General features: G+C 47.4%; 1 protein-coding gene across 1 annotated transcript; it reads left to right on the top strand.

Annotated features, from left to right (window-relative positions):
* Window positions 1-1,752: 1,752 nt before the first annotated feature.
* On the top strand, window positions 1,753-18,197 carry LOC149366141 (uncharacterized). Its single transcript, XM_089569655.1, has 4 exons — window positions 1,753-1,875; window positions 11,213-11,410; window positions 16,967-17,064; window positions 18,029-18,197. Exons 1-4 carry the CDS (start codon window positions 1,825-1,827, stop codon window positions 18,195-18,197), a joined length of 516 nt encoding a protein of 171 aa, XP_089425781.1. The 5' UTR covers window positions 1,753-1,824.
* Window positions 18,198-18,612: the final 415 nt, after the last annotated feature.

Genomic DNA, 18,612 nt, shown 5'->3' with positions numbered 1-18,612 from the left:
GCTCTACGTCTTAGCTATCGAGTGAGACTGCGTCACTGTGTTTCGTTGCTGTGCGCTTTCATAACAACGTGCTTGGGACGTCCCGGGGCAAATTACAGCCTCCCATGCGTCTGGCTAAATCATGGGTATCAACTATATCCGCGACAGTGGCTCTATTGCGTTCGCCTGCTGGGCCCAAGGTCGAGCACCCTAACCAGAAAGGAGTAAAAAAGGAGTAGACTGTCCTCTAGCGCACTCCCTTATAAAAGGGAGAGCGCTGGAAGACATCTTACTTCCTTTGTACTCCCATATAGGCGTATTCGTTGTTAGAGTGAGGGTAGGACTCCGGCCTTAGCGGCCGCATTTCCCTCGGGGCGAAAAGCACAAATGCCGCCCTGTACTGATTAATCCGGAGCTCTCCACTACGGCCTCTCTCATATAGCCATTGTGCTGCTTTGGGATATTAGTAATATTACTTGGCTAGTTGGGATGGAAAAGGTGCAGTAACTGTCTCACTTCTCAATGGACAACTTAACCGCGCCGCGAGGGAAGGGAGTGAAAGAACGAAGAGAGAATTCGGTGCCATAGTGGTGGGCTGGGGACGAATTTCGACCCCCTGGGGATCTTTAACGTGCACTGACATCGCACAGCACACGGGCGCCTTTTGCGCTTCGCCTCCATCGAAAAGCAACCGCCGCGGCCGGGATTGGGTACCACGTCCTCGCGCATAGTCCTAACCACAGAGTGACCGCGGCGAGCGAATGCTGAAGGGACCCTCCGCGGTAGCTCAGTGTTTAGGGCGCTGCGTTACTCAACCAGAATAGCCGGGATCGAACCCGGCCGCGGTGGCCGCGTTTCCATGGAGGCGAAACGCAAAAGGAGGCGCCCGTGTGCAGTGCGATGTCAGTGCACGTTAAAGATCCCCAGGTGTATCGAAATTATTCCGGAGCCCTCCACTACGGCACCTCTTTCGCTCTCTCTTCTTTCACTCCTACCTTCCTCTCTTCCCTTACGGCGCAGTTCAGGTGTCCACCGAGATATATGGGACAGATACTGCGCCATTTCATTGCTCAAAAACTAATTTTCTTCAAAATTGGTTGAAGCTATGAGAAACCACAGATGAAATGAAAGTGACTTTAGTGGCTCAGGGACTCCCAGTAGTTCCTGCGCAAGCGCGTGACTTCTGGCACACTTTTAAGGCGAAAGCCTTTAATGGCTCATGTTCGCGGTGCCCGTCCACGCCCGCGGTGTCCGTCCGTGCGCTGGAATCGTGCCAACTGTGGCCTCTCCTCCGCGCAGCGGCGCAACCTCCTCCCCCCTTAGCAACCGGCGAGCCGGTGGGGGGCGCAGCTGTGCGTAGCAACCGTGACGTCACACAGTAGCGGTAGAACGAGCGCGTCGGTGGTGGCAGCTGCACCGCCGCTCCTTCGCCAGACGTCTCGTTGCGGTCGAGTGGGTGAGACGCATGGCTCCGAAGCCGCCCAGTGATTCCGCGCCAAGCGATCCGGGGAAGCGGCAGTGGGTTGACCACAAGGCTTTCGCCAAGTACACTTTAGAATTTCCCAAGTGTCTTCGGTAATTTTTTTGTCGTGCAGCTCGGATAGCGAGGGCCTCTCCTGAGTTTGCCCTCCTCCACTGCGGGAATAAGCCCTTGGAAAAGCGACCAACTCACCCAAGGTTCCGAAGGCAAGCCACCCTCTTTGTCTGGTGCAGGGAGTTCTCCGGCGAGTGGTGGGGTCGATGACAGCGCTGGTCGTCTCCAGCACCGTCCTGCTCCTCGCGTCATGCGTGCCGCGTCCTGCGCTCTCCTTCTCCAAGGGGGCACCGCTGAGCGCCTGCAAGGAGATGATACCCAGGCACTCTAAGGGGCCAACCTTGACGCACCACAATTTTCAGGCGAGACGTGCGATTTTATGTTTCGTTCGTGTGTTGCTTTTATGTCATCAGCTTGCAGCAAGAACACAGTGGCTGGGAGAGCAGGGAGGAGACAATGAAAACAATAATTCTACCAGGCCACGCACAAGTATACTTGAAGCCCGTCATTCCTACACTCTAAACACAGAGGAGTAAACAGGGGGTAATCTGCCCTCTAGAGCACTCACTTTCGTAAAAGTGAGCGCTCTAGAGGACAGCGTTACGCCCTTTGTACTTCCATGTATACGAATTCGTGTTTAGAGTGTAGTACGCAGTTAAAATGCAACGTTGTTATAGGCCATCGAATCTCTAACGGCTCACCATATAAGATTCACCCATTCTCCAAGCTAACATGAAAACCAGTGTTTCGTCTTTAAAAATGCAGTCAGAATTCTCGCCTCCATGTTGCCAACATGTACAGTCGTGAGCAAAAGTGGTATACAACACGCAGCCGGTGACAGAGCTCGGGAAAACTGCATCGAAACGCCATCTAGCCACAGCGACAGGGGTCGCGACAGCTCGAGGGGGACCCTTCTTATCTGCAGGCATGTAAGTTGAATCCTTTCGGTGTGTCGCGCTACCGCTCGGTGAAATGCCTAGCGGCGCCGCAGCAGAACCGTACCTGCGGCGCCCTTTTTATTTTTTTTTTATTTTCAGCGATCAAGATACCACGGACGGCCGGCGCTTGCTCCGGAGTGAGACTGATATCGCGCCAGAGCGTTTAGGCGAGAAGGAGCGCGACGCATCAAGCCGAGCTATCTGACATGCTTGTCGATAAAATGGGGCACCACCACGTTTGTCTCGATCCCAGATAGCTGTCGCTAGATGGCGTTCCAATGCAGTTTTCCTTAGAGTTACTGTATATGCTACAGGAACTCTAGTTTTCCTGAGCTCCGCCGCCGGCTGCGTGTTGTATACAACTTTTGCTCACGACTGTACATGTTTAGCAACTTCGTTTATCCCTTTTTATATGAATTACGACATTTTGGACGAGTTAGCAACCATTAATAAGGTCGGCTAGCAGATTAGAGGGTAGGGCTAAAGCGGATTGATCAGTAACTCGACGTGGGAACGGTGTTAGCCCAGTGTTTAGGGGCGTCTTCAAGGTGGAATAGATTCGTAATGAGGGAGTAGTAAGGGGGTCAGTTGATGCTAACAGACTATTACTCTCTTATAACGAATCTACTCCACGTTGGGGGATTTCCGTAAACACTGAACCAAAGATTAATCAGACGCGCAGTGGTGGGTCAGTGGCTTCGGTGTTGGACTTCTGATCCTAAGGTAGAGGGATCGAATCAGGGCAAAGGCGGGAGTATTTAGATTAAGGCGAAAGACAAATGCACCCATGTGCAATACGCCCAGTACAGAAGTCCACTACTCTCATGTTACCACAAGAGGCACTATATTTCGTATGACAAAATATGTTTCTTAACATGTGAGGATCAGTCTTTCGGATATGGTGGTGGCGGTGGCGGAGGCCACAAAAGAGATAATTAGTGTTAACTGATAGTAAATATAATCTGCTAGGTACCTTTCAAATTATATCAGCTAGGTGTTGGTTCAAAATGAATTGAATTTGGATTTATTTCAATGTGTCGTACATGAGTAGATGGGAGAAAAATCTATTTTTATGCAGCCTGACCAGCTGCCCATTCCCTTTACAAGAGCATAGCATCAGTACATAATTTATACAGAAAAGCTATCAGCACATCTTCCACTGTAATTGAAGAGAAACAAAAAAGTCCACAATCATTCAGACGCGCGTTCAGTAACATACACGACAGTACGTTAGTTTGGTTTTATGGAGTTCAACGTCCCAAAGCGACTCGGGCTATGAGAGACGCCGTAGTAAAGGGCTCCGGAAATTTCGGCCACCCGGGGTTCTTTAGCGTGCACTGACATCGCACAGTACACGGGCCTCGTGAATTTCGCCTCCATCTAAATTCGACCGCCGCGGCCGGGATCGAACCCGCGTCTTTCGGGTCAGCAGCCGAGCACCATAACCACTGAGCCACCATGGCGAGTACGACAGTACATTATCAACAGAGCATGGACAAATAGATCATAGGCAAAGTCAGCATCAGGCATGTGAGTATTCCTACATGTGACGAGAAAAAAAATACCTTTACAGAAATGACTGCTTCAGTTAACCTGATGACAAACTTGCAATGTTAATTCCACCTTCACTGAAAAAATGCAGCGTTTTAGGGACTGTTGTACACAACATTTCTGTGCCGTAAATTGCAGCGGAAAAGTAGTGCGTTTAATATCAATTTCGGAAAAGGTAATTGTGCAAGAAACTAAGATTGTAGCCTCTCCGGACGCATGGAACAGCAGCAAGGGCATGACAATGCCCGCTCATCGGCTGCCTAACGCGTTTGGTGCCTCCAGAGAACAGAGGGAAAAGTCTTTTTGACAGCTTCTATTGTAAAGGAAAAAAAAAGTACGCAGTCTGCGACAAGTTTTCTCTAATTTACGCAAAGCAACTTTGTTCGCCTTCATCTTTTCAAATTTCCCGGCCGCGGCGGCTAGAATTTCTTTGGAGGAGAAATTCTTGAGGCCCGTGTACTGTGCGATGTCAGTGCACGTTAAAGAACCCCAGGTGGTCGAAATTTCCGGAGCCCTCCACTACGGCGTCTCTCATAGCCTTAGTCGCTTTGGGACGTTAAACCCCATAAACCAAACCAATCTTTTCAAATTACAACCGGATACAGCAAGGATTATAGCCATGAAGTTTAATCTTTCCTTCCCAATCTTACACTCGCACGGGAATATCAGTCGCTTAACTCTGTTTCACAAGATTTATCAGCACACCCCGGTGCATGATGATTTCAACTCCGGAAACACGACAATATATTTCCCATCGCATCGATTATCGTCAGAAGGGTTGGCACTGCAAAGTGCAATACCAGTTATGGTGCTCGGCTGTTGACCCGAAAGACGCAGCTTCGATCCCGGCCGCGGCGGCAGAATTTCTGTGGAGGCGAAATTCTAGAGGCCCGTGTACTGTGCGATGTCAGTGCACGTTGAAGAACCCCAGCTGGTCGAAATTTCCGGAGCCCTTCACTACGGCGTCCCTCATGGCCTTGGTCGCTTTGGGACGTTATCCCGACCGTGGTGGTCGAATTTTTATGAAGGCGAATTTCTAGAGGCCCTTGTACTGTGCAATTTCAGTGCACGTTGAAGAACCCCAGGTGGTTGAAATTTTCGGAGCCCTCCCCTACGGCGTCCATCATAGCCTGAGTCGCTTTGGGACGTTAAACACCCATAAACCGAGCCTTTTTTTTAGTCCTGTCTTCCTTTGTAACCTCCCTGCGTGGAACCCCCTTCATCTCAATATCGCACCCTTTAAAGACGACCAATGTTTTCGGCACGCGATAACTTTATTCATTCTGCATAGAAATGAATTTGCAGTGCAACAAGGTTCACTTTAATTCGTTCTTTACATTAATTTCATGCAACCAACTCCCTTCTGTAATGCATTTTCCCATGGGCCAGATACAAAGAATAAAATTAGTGTTCTTAAATTGTTATAAATTGGCTTTTTGCCATCGATATTATTGTTATAAATATAAACAACCAATAAGAGAAATCAATAGAGAAATGTGGTACAGTTCACGTAGAAGTCTTGCATTTAAATTTGAAGTGGAAACTAAAACCTCAGTCTGTAGACGTTTCTGGAGAACCTTGCGGGAAAACTCTTCACTCGGACAGATTCCCAGGTCAATGAACCTTTAACATAGGACGTCTCACCGAGCGAGGACAAAGGCTACGCAGCCTACGGGCACATTGCGACGATAAGCGTCTGAGTGTATGTACTCGGTGCACGTTATCTCGTTATCTCACTTTTTTATCGCAACTTACTTCCACAGCCCGTCGAGGAGTCAGGCTTCTCGTGTACTGCGTTGCATGTCCCCTTAGCATTGTACTATCAGCTACAGGTTGCACATGCAATACAATGGCATCTCCAAACTCGAAGCCACGCTGCTCTCATCTTATAAGCCCTGATTAAAAATTGCTGGGAACGTAACTCGGTTGCAGTAAGACGCGCCGATGCTAACGAAAAAATTCAGGGGGGGGGGGGGGGGGGAAGGGGGGCACTTTGTTGACCTAAAGTGCGGTGAGGCGAAAGCCTTTAGCACGGTGTTGCTGCTTGTGTCACTGATGTGTGGTTAAGATGGTAATTAAGTACACAACTGCTTGTGAATCTTAAATGCTGGAGGCACTGGAGGGCGTTTGGGAGGCACCCGTCTGATTCGACGCCTTTCTGCAAACACTCTCCAGCGTCCCAGACAAGAAGAGCTACGTACGCGTTGGCAGGAAGTAGCGAAGCCATTAGCACGCTCGGATGCGGAACGGAAGGATGGTGGTTCGAATCCCGTCGTGCACAAAGATTTTTTTTTTCTGGTCTGAATAGAAAAAGCGTGACACCTCTGCTGACAACCTTCTGCTGAAAACCTTCTGTCGACAACGATGAGGCATTAAAGGCCCTCGCCTCAAAAACTATGGCAGCTGATTTCGCTTGGTTTCGTTTTACTTCATTAGGTATTCTCATGCCTCATTGGGTATTACATGAGCCGTGGGGCGAAGGGTGACGTGAAACGGTGATGTGTGGAGAAGTTTGATCCAGCTGGAGATAGCTTTTCGATGAAAGGATGAAACGGAAAATATAGGTGTGTCGGACTGAAGGCTTGAAACTTCTAGGGGGTGGCCATACTCTAAATGCGAAAACGCCTATGTGGGTGTAAAAAGGGAGTAATCTCTCCTCTTGCGCACTCCCCACCATGAAAGGGAAAGCGCTAGAGGAGAGCTTATTCCCTTTTTACTCCCTTCTGTTTAGGGTACAGGGAGGGATCAGGTGGTCTAAATTACCGGAGCCCTTCACTACGGCGTCCTTCATAGCCTGGGTTGCTTCGGGACGTTAACCCCCAACAAACCAAACCAAACCATAAAAAGGGAGAAATCACTCATTGGCTCGACGCACGCGAAGTCATACGCAGTCATAGAGGAATCGTATCCGTATACCTTATTCGCAACCGTGTCGATGCGACCGCTGACAAGGGACTGGCAGATTACAAGGGCTGGGCATGCAAGATGCGTGAGCAGCAACTCAAGTCGATATGAACTGTAGAAGAACGACAGATTGGGCGAGCTGGGGTTCCATGGTGACGGGAAAATTCAAACAGCGCTACACAACAGGACCAGAAACAGGAGGAGACAAACAACGCCGTGTTTGTCTCCACCTCTTTCCGGTCCTGTTGTCTAGCGCTGTTTGAATTTTCTTCTCAAGTCGATATCTGTGTTGCTAGCCGGAGGCTCAAGACCACCCCTGTGGAGGTGAAAGTCTCGCGCTAGTTAAATGAAGGGATAGATTGGAAAACATGTCACTTATGCACCTAGATCCATTTTCGCGCATTCTGGAGACTTCTGTTGCCGTCAGTAACTTCTTTAGCTGCCTTTCTAGTTAGTCAGGTGCACACACCACCAGTGACTGGTTCCCGCGTGTTAAAGAGCCAGTCTCTTACTGTGATATGAGTGCCGTCGTCTAAGTCATCTACCGGCCATTAAATGGTGACTACCGATGTATATGGAAGCCTTGGCGTCGAGTATAGCGATGATTGTGTGTGTGTGTTTGTGTGTGTGTGTGTGTGTGTGTGCGCGCGCGCGTGCGTGCGTGCGTGCGTGTGTGTGTGTGTGCGTGCGCGCGTGTGTGTGTGTGTGTGTGTTTGTGTGTGTGTGTGTGTGTGTGTGTGTGTGTGTGTGTGTGTGTGTGTGTGTGTGTGTGTGTGTGTGTGTGTGTGTGTGTGTGTGTGTGTGTGTGTGTGTGTGTGTGTGTGTGTGTGTGTGTGTGTGTGTGTGTGTGTGTGTGTGTGTGTGTGTGTGTGTGTGTGTGTGTGTGTGTGTGTGTGTGTGTGTGTGTGTGTGTGTGTGTGTGTGTGTGTGTGCTTAATGTCATAAGGGGGGGGGGGGTTCTGAGACTCTCCAACAACATCCCGAAGGGATATGAGACCCCCGTGCAAGAATGTAGAGACTGCATAATCCGAAGCAAGTAACCATTTTTTACTCTTTTTGTCAGTAGTGGTCGAAACATTTCTTCTTTGTAGTTTCGGAAATTTCACGGTCAATTTTAGTCTAACTGGCATGTTTTCTAAAGCTTGAGACGGAGAAAAATACAGAGTTGCCAACACTGGTGCAATCATGCCCTCACACCACGAGTCAGTGCAGAGCTGGTCGCTCAGCTCCAAGACTACACAACAACGAGCACACTGGCAGAGTGTGGGGATCGTTTGTGTCAGGTGTGTGTGACAAATCGAGCGAACAAAAACCTTTCAAAAATTATTTCAATCAATCAATCATTCACTTTATTTCCTTAAAAAAGGAGGAGTACGGGACTAAAAGCTCGAACAGCTTGACGAGGTCCCGACCCCTTGTTAGTTGGCATGACAGCAGGATGACGGCCAGTCTTACACAAAAAAAAAATGAAAAAATATCACAAAGCAACGGGTAATACAGAATGAAACAAGACGGCAATCAATCGGAGAAGCAACAAAAGGTAATACAGATAAATCAACACACATAAGCAACACTGGTGAACAAAATTAGGCGAATAGGAAGGCATGGTTTAGTCTTGCAAATGAATAAGTTGACAAAAACGTTTAATGCGACAGTTTCGGTTTCTGGAGGGATCAAAATTTTGTCGGTCTAGTAAGTTTAACAGCGAAGGTAATGTATAAGGCAGAGATTGTTCATCATATGAGGTTCTCGGGGTGCGTACAAACCACATTTCTTTATGTCGGGTCTTACGAATATTTGTGTTTTTTTGGAGTTTTGCCAGATTAATTATGTAATCAATGCCAAACTTTGCAAAACCTTTATAGCACAACATCAACCTGTAATTATAAAGACAAAACACAGGAAGAATTTCATATTTTGGAAAAAGTGGTTTTCTGGAGTATGTATAATGGACATCAGCTATGTAACGTACAGCTCTTTTTTGTAGCAAATGTAGTTTCTGCAAGTTTGTCACGCCAGTTGTGCCCCACACCATGATACAATACTGCATGACAGATACCACCAGTGCATTGTACAACATCAATTTTACCTTGGTCGGGAGAATGCGACGCAGGAGCAATGACACCAATGGCAGATGACAATTTTGATTGTAGGTGATCAACATGCTCATTCCAGGTAAGGTGCTTTGAAAAATGCACCCCAAGGATGTTAACGGAGTCCACTATCTCTAACTGCTCACTGCCCAGACACAAATTCATATTATTTCTCCGTTTTGTGTAAAACAGGCCGCTTTCTCTCTCTTTCTTCCCCTTTATTGCCCCCTCCACCTGTGCTCGGATCTCCAGAGACCCCTCTTCGATGTAACCAGACTGTAAGCACTGATGGTATGCTATCGCAAACCATGCTAGACGTTGTCTGGTCGTCCGATAATTTTTTGTTTAGCCTTAAGTTGTCTTGCGGTGAAGTAACACCTTTTACCGCCCTACAGTTGCTTTTCAACTTGAGCAGCACAAGGATGCGCACACTAGACGAAGACGCAGAAAAAGAAATTGTACTCTTTCTATTCGCTAGGTCTCATGTAACCACTTCTAGCTTTCACTCTAAAGAGAGAGGGGTAAAAAGAGAATAAGCTGTCCTCAGACAACTTATTACAACTTACTTTACTGCAACTTACTTTTCCCTCTCATATAGGCGTATTCGGGTTTAGAGTGTACGCAGCAATCATGAGCTCTTCTTTCAATAAATTACGGTTGAATTGAAGTTTTTTTCGTCCGTGCTTTTTTTTTCATGATGCTGTTAGGGATGAATCTTTACCAACTCAGCTGTGTTCATTAATCCCAAGAATAAAACTAATATTTTTATTCCCCGTTTGTGAAAGTGGTAGATGCTGGTAATACTGTGGCGATAAGGACACTACACAAGTAAGATTTTTAAAGGCGAAACACTGGCTGTGCATGAGATTGAAAATTAAGTGAATCTCTAACGACTCTGTTTTAACACTTTAATGCAATGAGTTTACCGCTTATAATTTCCAACTGAAGGGTTCAGCACTGTCGCAGTAAAACACCGGAAGGAGACTTCATGCCGCGTGCAACCCTGTTGTCACAGTTTCCGGGTTCTGTCATAGCCAATAGACTCGAATCCATCAGCCCGCTTTTCCATGATTCTTAGCCCTCGAAATGTTCCGGCGTTCCGTAACCGTAGTATATTCGATACCTATATAGTTGATATGGCCAGTGACTGTAGCGCTTCCGGCGGTAACGAACAAGTCATGCGCGGCCAAAAATGTCAACAGCGTCAGAAGCGTAATGCCAACACAGCGATCGGTCGAGTGGCTATAGAAAGAAAAAGCTTGCAGGTTTGCGTTACGCTTCTGTCAGGGTATTCCTTTATGCAGTAGGTACAGGGTCGGCCACTCTTAAGGTGAACACGCGAGCGCGTGGCTGCGCTCTTCGGGGCGCCCGTGAGTCTGAAATGGCCGCGAAACAAAGAAAATTGACGCAGGTGCAGAGGATCCTGGAGGCGGTGCTTGGCGTCGGCAGCCACTTCGCTTCGATGCGCGGCAAAGACGGGTGCACTAGTGCTCCAAAGAGCGCAGCAACGCGCTCGCGTGTTCACCTTAAGAGTGGCCGATCCTGTATACCACCTCGACGGAGGGTCACGTGTTCTTTGAGGATATATGATCTACGCTTGTAAATAAATGGACACGGGAGACGGGACACGGTAAAGTAAAAATGCAACCGCATAATGTATTTCAGGCATTGAAAATGTGCGTCGAACGTGGTGGATGTACTGATTTGTTAGCTTTATATTTGGTACTCTGGCATGAAGTGGAACACACGCTCATTACAGGTAACGCAATACGAGCGTTCTTAATGTGTACACACAGGACTACCGCTTGCACAACGCTCATGCCGTTCGGCTGCTGACCCGAAAGACGCGGGTTCGGTCCCAGCCGTGGCGGTCCAATTTCGATGGAGGCGAAATTCTAGAGGCCCGTGTACTGCGCGATGTCAGTGCACGCTAAAGAACCCCAGGTGGTCGAAATTTCCGGAGCCCTTCACTACGACGTCCCTCATAGCCTGAGTCGCTTTGGGACGTTAAACCCCCCAAAACCATAAACCAAACTCCTCCGCTGCTAGCGAAAGCGTGTTCTCTGCTAAGAGCATGTGTTTGCGAAGCACCCCCAAGTTGAAGAGAGGCAGCCGTGCCAGTTGCGCATGCGCATTCTGCTCGACTGTACAGCCAATGTCGTCGCCGCACTCAGGTCAGCCGGCTCACTTCTGGACGCGCGCTGCTACTGCAGCTGGTGGTCGACCGGGGCATCCGGGAAGGCAGAGTCACGGTCCAGCTCCTGACCACAAACAGCAACGTCACCTTCCGCGGCTTCCTCATCCGATCCATGGCGATCAGGGGCAATAGTTTCATCTTCTTCCGCGGAATCTTCGAGAAGGACGCGCAGTTCCAGGACTCGCTGTACCTCGACTGCGACGGACAGGACAGGGTACACTCACTTACACGTGTCCTTCTCATGTCCACTTTACTGTATACAACTGCAACTATAATCGGGTACAACTCAAGAAAGAAGCGGCTTTTCCCCGTTAAAGGGCCACGTTCCAGCCAATGGCGTCGGCCGATTCTCACGATCCTGCTATGTTAAAGGGGCTGCGAAACATTGCTTGGGGGGATACCGGCTATACTTCAGGTGGGTTCTTTATGTCACACAGATGCTGACTTAAAAGGAATTACAGGAATCGATGCACAGGAACGGGAGTTATTCAGTGAAGAAATTTCAAAATACAAGCAAACAAAACGCTGCCCTCAACTCGATTTTGGCGGTGCTTCCCCCTCCTATTTCGCTCTCCCAGTGACGGCACCTGGCGCAACCAATCAAAACAGCCTGCCAGAGCACGGCGCGGAAGTTTGTACTCCATGATTGCCTGCTCTCTGTAACTCGTTCTTGCTGAGACTGGCAGCGTCGTTTCCATGCCAGAGCGCCCCTGGTGGTGTATTTTTATTTTACTTGCTTTGCAGGGCTTTTATCTAAGACAAACAAGTTGTTTTTGTTGATCTAATATAAAACGCAGACAGGTGACAAAATGTGTCTCTATTTATTCACACAATTTGCAGTACATTTGCTGTTTGTCCGGTCATCAAGCCCGCGCCAGGTGATGTCATATCCGCTGCTAAAAACCCGCCACTGTGTGGGGACACCATCAGAGCCATGAATTTGTTTTTGGGAGGACATTAAAATATTAAAAAACGGAATATACGCGGTATTGCCGACGCTAACAGCACCATTATAACTCACTGTATGCAATCAACAGGCAAAACAGTTAACTAAGATTGTGTTTCTGGGCCCCTTTAAGGTAACAATGCAGGCAGTGGTGTGACAATGCAGCTGGGAGGTGACTATCTCCGATCATGGAGGAAGGGGAGTGCTCCCTTTAATCTGCCACTCCCCGCATTGTCACACTACGCTCTAAACACTAATACGCCTATATGGGAGTAAAAAAGGGAGTAATGTGTACTCTCTCGCACCCTCGCACCCTGCACTAGAGGACAGTTTACTCCACTTTTTACTCCTTCCTGTTTAGAGGTAGTAGGCTCATGAGAATAGGACGACACCATTGGCTGGAAGGGGGTCCTTTGACGAGGAAGAGCCGCTGCCTTCTGGAGTTGTATCCGACTAAAGCGTCATCTGTTGGCCGCCATTAGCGTACGCCGAGTAAAACAATGGGGATATTTTAAACTAGCAATTCTTAAAACTAGAGAGTATCGCGAGATCTGCGAACGCCCATTCATTCTCCTCACTGCAAAATTTGACTTTCAAAATGCCTCCTATGTCGCACTAGCTATATCTGATGGCCATAGAAAATCAATGGAATGTACCGAAAGTTCGCGATTCCCGCTGTGGTTTTATTAAGTGTTTTACGCAAGCTGCTGTCCCTGTGGTTCGCGGACTGACTCGGATGCGAAGACTTTGAGGCTGCTTCGCGGCTTAGTGGAGGTGTTCCGAGACACCAGGGGTGACGGACACGCCCCTCCACACCAGTGCCAGTGCAGTAACAAGCACTATTAAACTATTAAAATTCTGAAAAGTTGCTACAGAAATAGCGTTGCGGAGATTGTCACACTCTGGAAACTCAGGCAATGGAGGAGGCGGATAGACTGGCTCGAGGCCTAACCAACCGGGCCGACGACAACCAAAGTCTCCTAAACTAGTCTCGGCGGCTTTGCTACACCTCCCTCCGCCCCCCCTCCCCCCCCCCCTCCCAAAGAAAAGAAAAATCAAAATCCATCGAAATCTCGAACCCATTTACTGAGATAACCAAGGGCTACAAGGAAGGAAGGAGAGCCTTTTCGCCACCTCATACAGAGCTCACTAGAGAACAGGCCGCAGCGCTAAGAACGGTCCAAACAGAGCCTGTCCTGAGTCCTCACATATTGCATGCAATCTACAAAGGAGAATTCGATTCAAAATTACCAAATTAAAGAACGCTTCTGCAAGCACTGCTATGTTAAAATTAGTATCTCTATGTTCCCACCTGCTTGGTCTTCCGAGAGTTCAATATCTCCCAAATAAAATTATATTGAAAGACATCTGAAATTGCCACGCAGGACCATATACTCCAGTAACACAGAAATTTGAGCTAGTTGGTTTATGTTCGAAACTTTTACCAGCCCTGCAACAAGGGGACCGGGACCAAGAAGAGACGGACGGACAAGCGCTACTAACAACTGAAAGTTTATTAAAACATACAAGGGTAAGATACTCTCTCATGACAACCAGAAGCTCATGCGCCACCCTTCCCGCGAAAAACGTAGAAGATACAGCTATGAATCCAAATATGACAATTCACATTCATGAATGATTCATGAAAGATGGAGTGAAGCACATTGTATTCACAAAAACAGCGACATGTGCATAAGCACACCATCAGTAATCGTTCATGAATGTGTACTGTCATATTTGGAATCATAGCTGTATCTTTTACGTTCTTCGCGGGAAGGGTGGCGCTTGCACTTCTGGTTGTCATGCCAGTATATTACCTTTGTATGTTTCAATAGACTTTCAGTTCTTAGTAGCGCTTGTCCTTCCGTCTCTTCTTGTTCCCTGTACCCTGTTGCAGCGCTGGTAAAAGTTTCGACCATATACTCTGGGCATGCAAGGGCAAAACCCCGCTCAAAGAACTCCTACCAGCTCCCTCACAAGAAGCATGCAACAATTAATCGTCAAACCTGGCAAGACTCAAGCCCTCCTCGTATTTTCTTTGCAGGTGCAAAACAGGTGTCCACTGTGAGTGGCCCTGAGCGACCTTGAGTACGATGGTTATAACTGCTCCTTTGCTTTTCTCAAAACCACTCGCAAACACGCATTAACAATGGCACCACCATATCACAGCTGCAACGCGTAACAAGTGAGTGAGTGCCGCCTTCGATATCTGCCTTGGTTAGGCGACAGAGCCACTCGTACTGTGATCAATATGACCGCTTATCACCGATCACCCACTAGTGTCTGTCGACCATGTAATAGGTGGAGGAAAACGCGGTAACCTTCATGCCGTAACTCCAGTGCAAGAGAATGGCAGGTCCGGAAAGATTGAACTTGAGTGTATTGAAAAGATAAGAGTCCCAGGCTTTTTTACATACAGCACACTTACCGCACCAGGCCCATCCCATAAACGCGCCCACTCGACCCCATGCCCAACCGGATCATATGGGCGTAGATACAGCACACTATCAAGAGCACCGACACCCTGGTTCACGTGCCTTCCATGACGTCCCATAGGCACGCCTAAAATTCACAGGGACGCCTAATTACATTAAGCATTGACAATTGGCAACGCGATAGAAATCGCGCTTGTGTGTGTGTTTCCTCTCTTTTTTGTCCGTGTCTTTGTTTGCGCTATAATATTTCTAATAAATAGCGCTTGTGTGTGTGTTTCCTCTCTTTTTTGTCCGTGTCTTTGTTTGCGCTATAATATTTCTAATATTAGCGCTTGTGTGTTTGTTTCCTCTCTTTTTTGTCCGTGTCTTTGTTTGCGCTATAATATTTCTAATTCAATATGAACTACCAACTCGCCCAACAGGAAGTTTTAATGATAGAAATAGAGGCTGTTGATGCCTGTACAATGAGTTCTGCGTCATTCGTGCATGATGGCGTTCGCTGACCCCCACACGTTTGAAAGCACACAACGAGACATGCCTTCGACACGGACGTAAAGCTGTCCCTTCCTGTCTGGTGACGTCACTTCCCGATGGGTGACGTCACTTTCCTCCAGCCAATGATTGATTTGATGACCGACGACAATTTTTATTTTTTTCGATGAGGCTTCTAACGCTACCGCATGGATATTCCATACGGCCAGCAGGTCAACGCTGAGGGTTTAGGTTATGACATACGAGTCGATTATAAAATCCATTACGCAACTATGCAGCCGCTCTGCCTGTCAGCGATTGGAGGGCGGCGCTAGTAAATTACGTGCTTCCGGAGGAAAATGCCCTTCGCTCAAGCCGTCAAAAAAAAAGTGTGAAAAATATTACATTTCCTTAACTGCCTCCCTTTAACAAAAGGGAGTGCGCTAGAGGAAAGCTTACTTTTTTTAGCCTTTCCTGTTTAGAGAGTATAGTTTGTCGCGGTTTTAACGAAACTCCTAGAACATATACACCAGGTCGCGCAGCAGCCTGCGGTTTTAATGCTCGCACTGTCTGAAACATGCCGAGAAAATTGCAGGCAACGTTAAACGGACGAGAATTCACGTCATTTAAGTACAGCTTTCTTGGGCATAACTTTTAATTGTGAGGCAACTGTGGTATACAGTTGAACAGCGTAATAAACTAGCAATTAGTTCGTTATAGCCGTAGCTTCTTTAAAGCCCGTGTTGACCAAGCTTCCTAAGGGAATCGTCATTACTTCGTTATGTCCATTATTTCGTTATAAAGCGTGTTTTAACGAGGTTCTATCACTGTATTGTAAAATACTGCTATGGACATACTGATGGGAATTGTACAATCTTCCGATGCTCCGCCAATTCCTGCTTTTAAAGTTCGTCCTGCGCTCGCATAGAGTAGATAATACTGCCATAGAAATTAAACCGATGGGATGCGTTTTGGACAATAAATAGTAAAAAAATACAAGCGTCCCCAGGCGGGATCTCTGGATATATTGTTACGCTGCAAGCTTACAATATGCGAAAAAATTGTGTTTATAAATTCCCGTTGAAAAAACGCGCTTGTTCAGAACTTCTGGGTATGTAAGAGCGCATATTAAAGGGAAACTGCATAGGTTTTAGAAATCAACGAGCTTAAGAGGATCGAATGTGCCAAACTTGCATGTAAAGCATGCGAAGTCTTTTTTGGCTAGCGCTTGAAATAATGGAGTAATCGCCGATTAAATTCCGGACGCCCTTCAAGCTTCTCCGCAGCGCACAACGCCAAGTGGGGGGGCGCATGATGACGTCATCGAAGGTATCGGTACATTTCCAATGCACAAACGCCTGCTTTGAAGGGAAAAAACCAACGCCACCGAAGGCAAACCCTGCCGAGAGTTGTTTGGCAGCGTCTAATGAGTCAGGGCAGGGTGTGGCTAACGACAGCGGTAATTTGAAATCATACCTTCCGTGACGTCATGCTGAATTTTTCTGCACTCCGGCGATGCATTGAGGAGAAGCGCAAAATTCTATCGTCGATTACGTCGGTATTTTAAATGCTAGTGGAAAAACACTTGGCATGCTTTACCTACCGCCTATATAGACTTGAATCCTTGAATATCGCGAAATTCTCAAAAAGAAGTGCTGCAGCTGCCCCTTAAGCGTTCGAAATGCCCACGACTTGGAGCTACAACCCCGGCTGGTTCTCTTATAGCTGAGCCGACGCCAGCAAGGCCCTCTACAAGAGTAGATTGGAATGAATTAGGAAGAACTGGGATGAGCAGTGCGGCTGAAGGCACTATCACATTGCTGACAATCTAGAGCAAAGCTATTCTCTTCGTGTATATATGTCGTCAAAGATTCGCATAGATGTTACTCGCAGTGACAGCCAACCCGAATGCGTGCAGAGCGCCATCTCCCACGGAGACAACAAGACCAAGAAGGAAGTAGTGGTGCACTGGAGACCGGAACCTGATCCCAAAAGCCTCGTCCAGATCTTTTTCAGGTACGGCTGCAAAAGGCCTCCGCCGCTCGTGCTCAGTCAAAGGCTGAGGCTTCACACATACCTCCGGGTTTACGAGGAGTCGAGCGGACAGTCGAGCAGAGTACCGGGGAGCGTGGTCGCGCCGAAAAGCACTCCCTCTTCAGGGTGACACTCCCGAACGTTCGTTTCTTCGGGAGATATGAAAGATTGGACCATGGCCTGACCAAGTACCCCTCTAGAACCATATTAGTGGAAAAATTTGGGGGCTAAAACCGTGCTCTCAGCAGCCGCATGTTTTGCCCACCAGACCAGCCAAACCTCCGCCGATGACGACGGCCGGGAGATGTCGCTGCTTGGTGTCGATATCGGTAAAGTATAAGGAGGCATTGTTCAAAGATAGAGGAAGATCGAAAGAATGTATATATATATTCCTCCAAACGCTTGCCGTATACCTAAAATCCTTTTGTAGTTCTCCCAGCACTCCATTTTCTTGATCTTCCTCTAGCTTTGAACAATGCCTCCTATATATATATATATATATATATATAGTTGCAGGTCTCATGGTTCAATGGTCCAGGAAGACTTGTACAATGAAAGGTTCACAACTTTCCGATTATCTTTAATACCAACACTTTCGAACGGAGGAACGTCACGGGTGGATGTAGGGATGAGTGTACTGAGGAGTTGCATCTTATGCTGCATTGTGGAGCTCAAGTGTAGCCCTCGTACAGGGTTGCTTTACCATTATCGAAAATGTTTATTTACAATGTTTAAATGTTTAATTATGTTACTGAAATCTTACTCCAAAGTACATTTGTAACATTATATAAATGTTAGAAAAAAAAAGTACATTAAGAACTTGGAATTAGCGCTCGGCCAAAATAAAACGATGACATTATTGTATTGTTTCGGTGCTACCTGGGAAGGCAAAAAAAGCCAATGTACGGCAACGATCCGTCTGAAACTTTTTTACTCTCGCACGCAGGGCGACGGTGGTGGAAACCTACGACCGCTATTTCATACACATGGACAGTATTCGACTCCTGTTCGGTGCAGCCGTCCCCACCACGTTCGGGCGCCTGACCTTCGTGGGCCTACTCGGATCCTGCGTTGCGCCTGCAGCCGTCGCGCTCTTCTACGCCTGGATGGCGTGAAGTGTGCCGCACCGACCATCGATCAGTCCACGATTCATCGGCATACCGAGATTGTTATTGATACTTCGAGTTTTAGCCAATGGGACTTTCATTTCTATCAATACACAATTTATCCATAAGTGTTCACAGGTCCTTGAGAAAGTGGATGTATTTGCCATAGTTTAATTTCCACAGCGTCACTTGTACGCTCACATATGTGTGATCGTTTCGTTCTTATATACGTCACTGAATGACCTACAATCAGGATTTAAATCAATACACAATTTCTTAAGTGTCTACAGATCCTTGAGAAAGTGGATCCACTTGCCATAGTTTAATTTCCACCGCCGCGTCAATTGTACGCTCACATGTGTGTGATCGTTTCGTTCTTATATACGTCACTGAATGACCCACAATTCTGATTTAAATCAATACA

The sequence above is a fragment of the Amblyomma mixtum genome, chromosome 1, assembly GCF_055824585.1.
Source record: "Amblyomma mixtum isolate Tamu chromosome 1, ASM5582458v1, whole genome shotgun sequence".
Lineage (NCBI taxonomy): Eukaryota > Metazoa > Arthropoda > Arachnida > Ixodida > Ixodidae > Amblyomma > Amblyomma mixtum.
Note: the sequence above shows the minus strand (reverse complement) of the source record. Positions and strands in the feature narration are given on the sequence as shown.